Source organism: Taudactylus pleione, unplaced genomic scaffold (genome assembly GCF_031769625.1).
Source record: "Taudactylus pleione unplaced genomic scaffold, aTauple2 ptg000148l, whole genome shotgun sequence".
NCBI classification, from domain to species: Eukaryota; Metazoa; Chordata; class Amphibia; order Anura; family Myobatrachidae; genus Taudactylus; species Taudactylus pleione.
Genome location: NW_028284550.1, coordinates 2,574,166 through 2,576,095, shown reverse-complemented (window position 1 = coordinate 2,576,095; position 1,930 = coordinate 2,574,166). Strand labels below are relative to the sequence as shown.

The window sequence follows — 1,930 nt, the reverse complement described above, 5'->3', positions numbered from 1 at the left end:
TGGTGTAAGATTAGATTTGTTTCTGTGATTGCTTCACTAAAATAGTCACTGCTCGGCTCCCTTTCATCACAGATGAATGGTTCATACACCTAAACCTTCCTCGGTCAATGCTGTATAGATTAGTGAAAACCCCATCAAAATCCGTTCAGTGGTTCAAGAGATTAGCCAGAATGTACAGGCAGACCCCAGAACCGGGAACTGTGTATGTATGTGTGTATGTATGTATGTGTGTGTGTGTGTGCGTATATCTGTGTATGTATGTATGTGTGTATGTGTGTGTGTGTGTGTATGTATGTATGTATGTATGTATGTATGTATGTGTGTATGTATGTATGTATGTATGTATGTATGTGTGTGTGTGTGTGTATGTATGTATGTGTATATATATATATATATATATATATATATATATGAGAAAGAGAGAGATGTATGGCCATCAAGTACTGCAGGCATCAATAGACAATGGTAAACTAAAAGTAATGCAGATGCTGTATATACATTTGTTTCCCCAGCTATTAATACAGATAGCATGTATAACTCCCTCCCAGTGATCGGCTTTCTACACGAGTCCATAGAACTGTCCATAAAACGGACTCTGCCAGATCCTGTAGAAATTGTCTGGTTATTTAAAACCGAAGGAAAAACATTCCAAGCTGCAAAGATTGAAAACAATCGGTTGAAGATCCACATTCAGCAATTTGCAAACCGTCTGGTGTCTTCAAATAACGGAACATCGTTAAGGATCAATAACCTGCGGATGGAGGACAGCGGAGTCTATGATGTCCAGATCACTTTTACCAACCATGAAATACATCGACAATCTTTCCATCTCAAAGTTTAAAGTAAGTATTCATATTACAATGTTTGCAGAGTTAAGCCATTTAAAAAAAAAAACTGGCCACCAAATGACGATAATACATATCACGGCTGTTTTATTACAGAGCTGAATAACCTACATAAGGTTTGATTAAATAAATCTGTCCACCGTGCAGGTGCTCATGTTAAGGGAAAGTCAGAGCCTGATTGTGTGGTACATAAACACGATGGTTTGCTTACAATACAGATGGTTAGACATCAGTACTATGCATGGGCACGTCCCCTTCTGCGACATCCCTCACAGTGCCCCCAAACTGCAGGATGACATGCTGTGGCCATTTGGGAGGCGGTGAAGGTGACCATTTTGCGAAATAGCGGCGCATTGTCCCCGTTTTGCAGGTGATCCGAGTCCACGGTCTGAGTCTTCTGACGCAAATTTCCTGGCCCCAGTGGCTGTCTGAAGCTGGGTACACACTGGCTGACATATCGGCCAATTGTGTGTGTAGATGATATGTCTGTGAATGACGTCGTACACAGACATATCGCAGCAGCTATGCATCTAGGGGGAGCTACTGGGGGATCATGAGCCCCAGGTGCAGGATTTAGGGGGTGCTTATGTCCGGTCTGGCATCTACATTATCAGTAGCGGTGTGCCTGGCTCCTTCTCTGCCAGGCGAGCCGCTACCATTACACATTGCAGCAGGCAGCTTGCTGCTGCCTGCCATTTTTGGTCAGCCCCATCCCCTGTAGTGTCTCTTGGGACTGGGAGAGAGACGTCATGGCTGCTCTCCCAGTCCATTCCCACAGAATTCTGCACCGAGGAGCCCTTAGGACAACCGCGGCATTGGGGCGAGCAGCCAGTACCGGCCCGCTCTTTCCTTTTATAGTGCCACATTAATGATGGCCCAGCCGCCACCAGTCTCCCACTGTGCACGAGTCGGCAGGTAAGGTTGCTGGCAGGGAGAGAAGAGGGGCTGTGCAGTGAGGGGGCTGTGCAGTGAGGGGGCTGTGAGGGTTTTTCTGTGCTGTTATTAATCGGCAGGTAAAGTTATTATAAATATATAGAGAGGGGATTGGGGGGGCAGTAAGACAATCGGTAATATCAAAACACGAG

General features: G+C 45.2%; 1 protein-coding gene across 1 annotated transcript; it reads left to right on the top strand.

Moving 5' to 3' along the window:
* Positions 1 to 529: 529 nt before the first annotated feature.
* LOC148522292 (SLAM family member 9-like) lies at positions 530 to 841 on the top strand. Its single transcript, XM_088474155.1, has one exon. It carries the CDS (start codon positions 530 to 532, stop codon positions 839 to 841), a length of 312 nt encoding a protein of 103 aa, XP_088330281.1.
* The last annotated feature ends 1,089 nt before the right edge of the window (positions 842 to 1,930 follow it).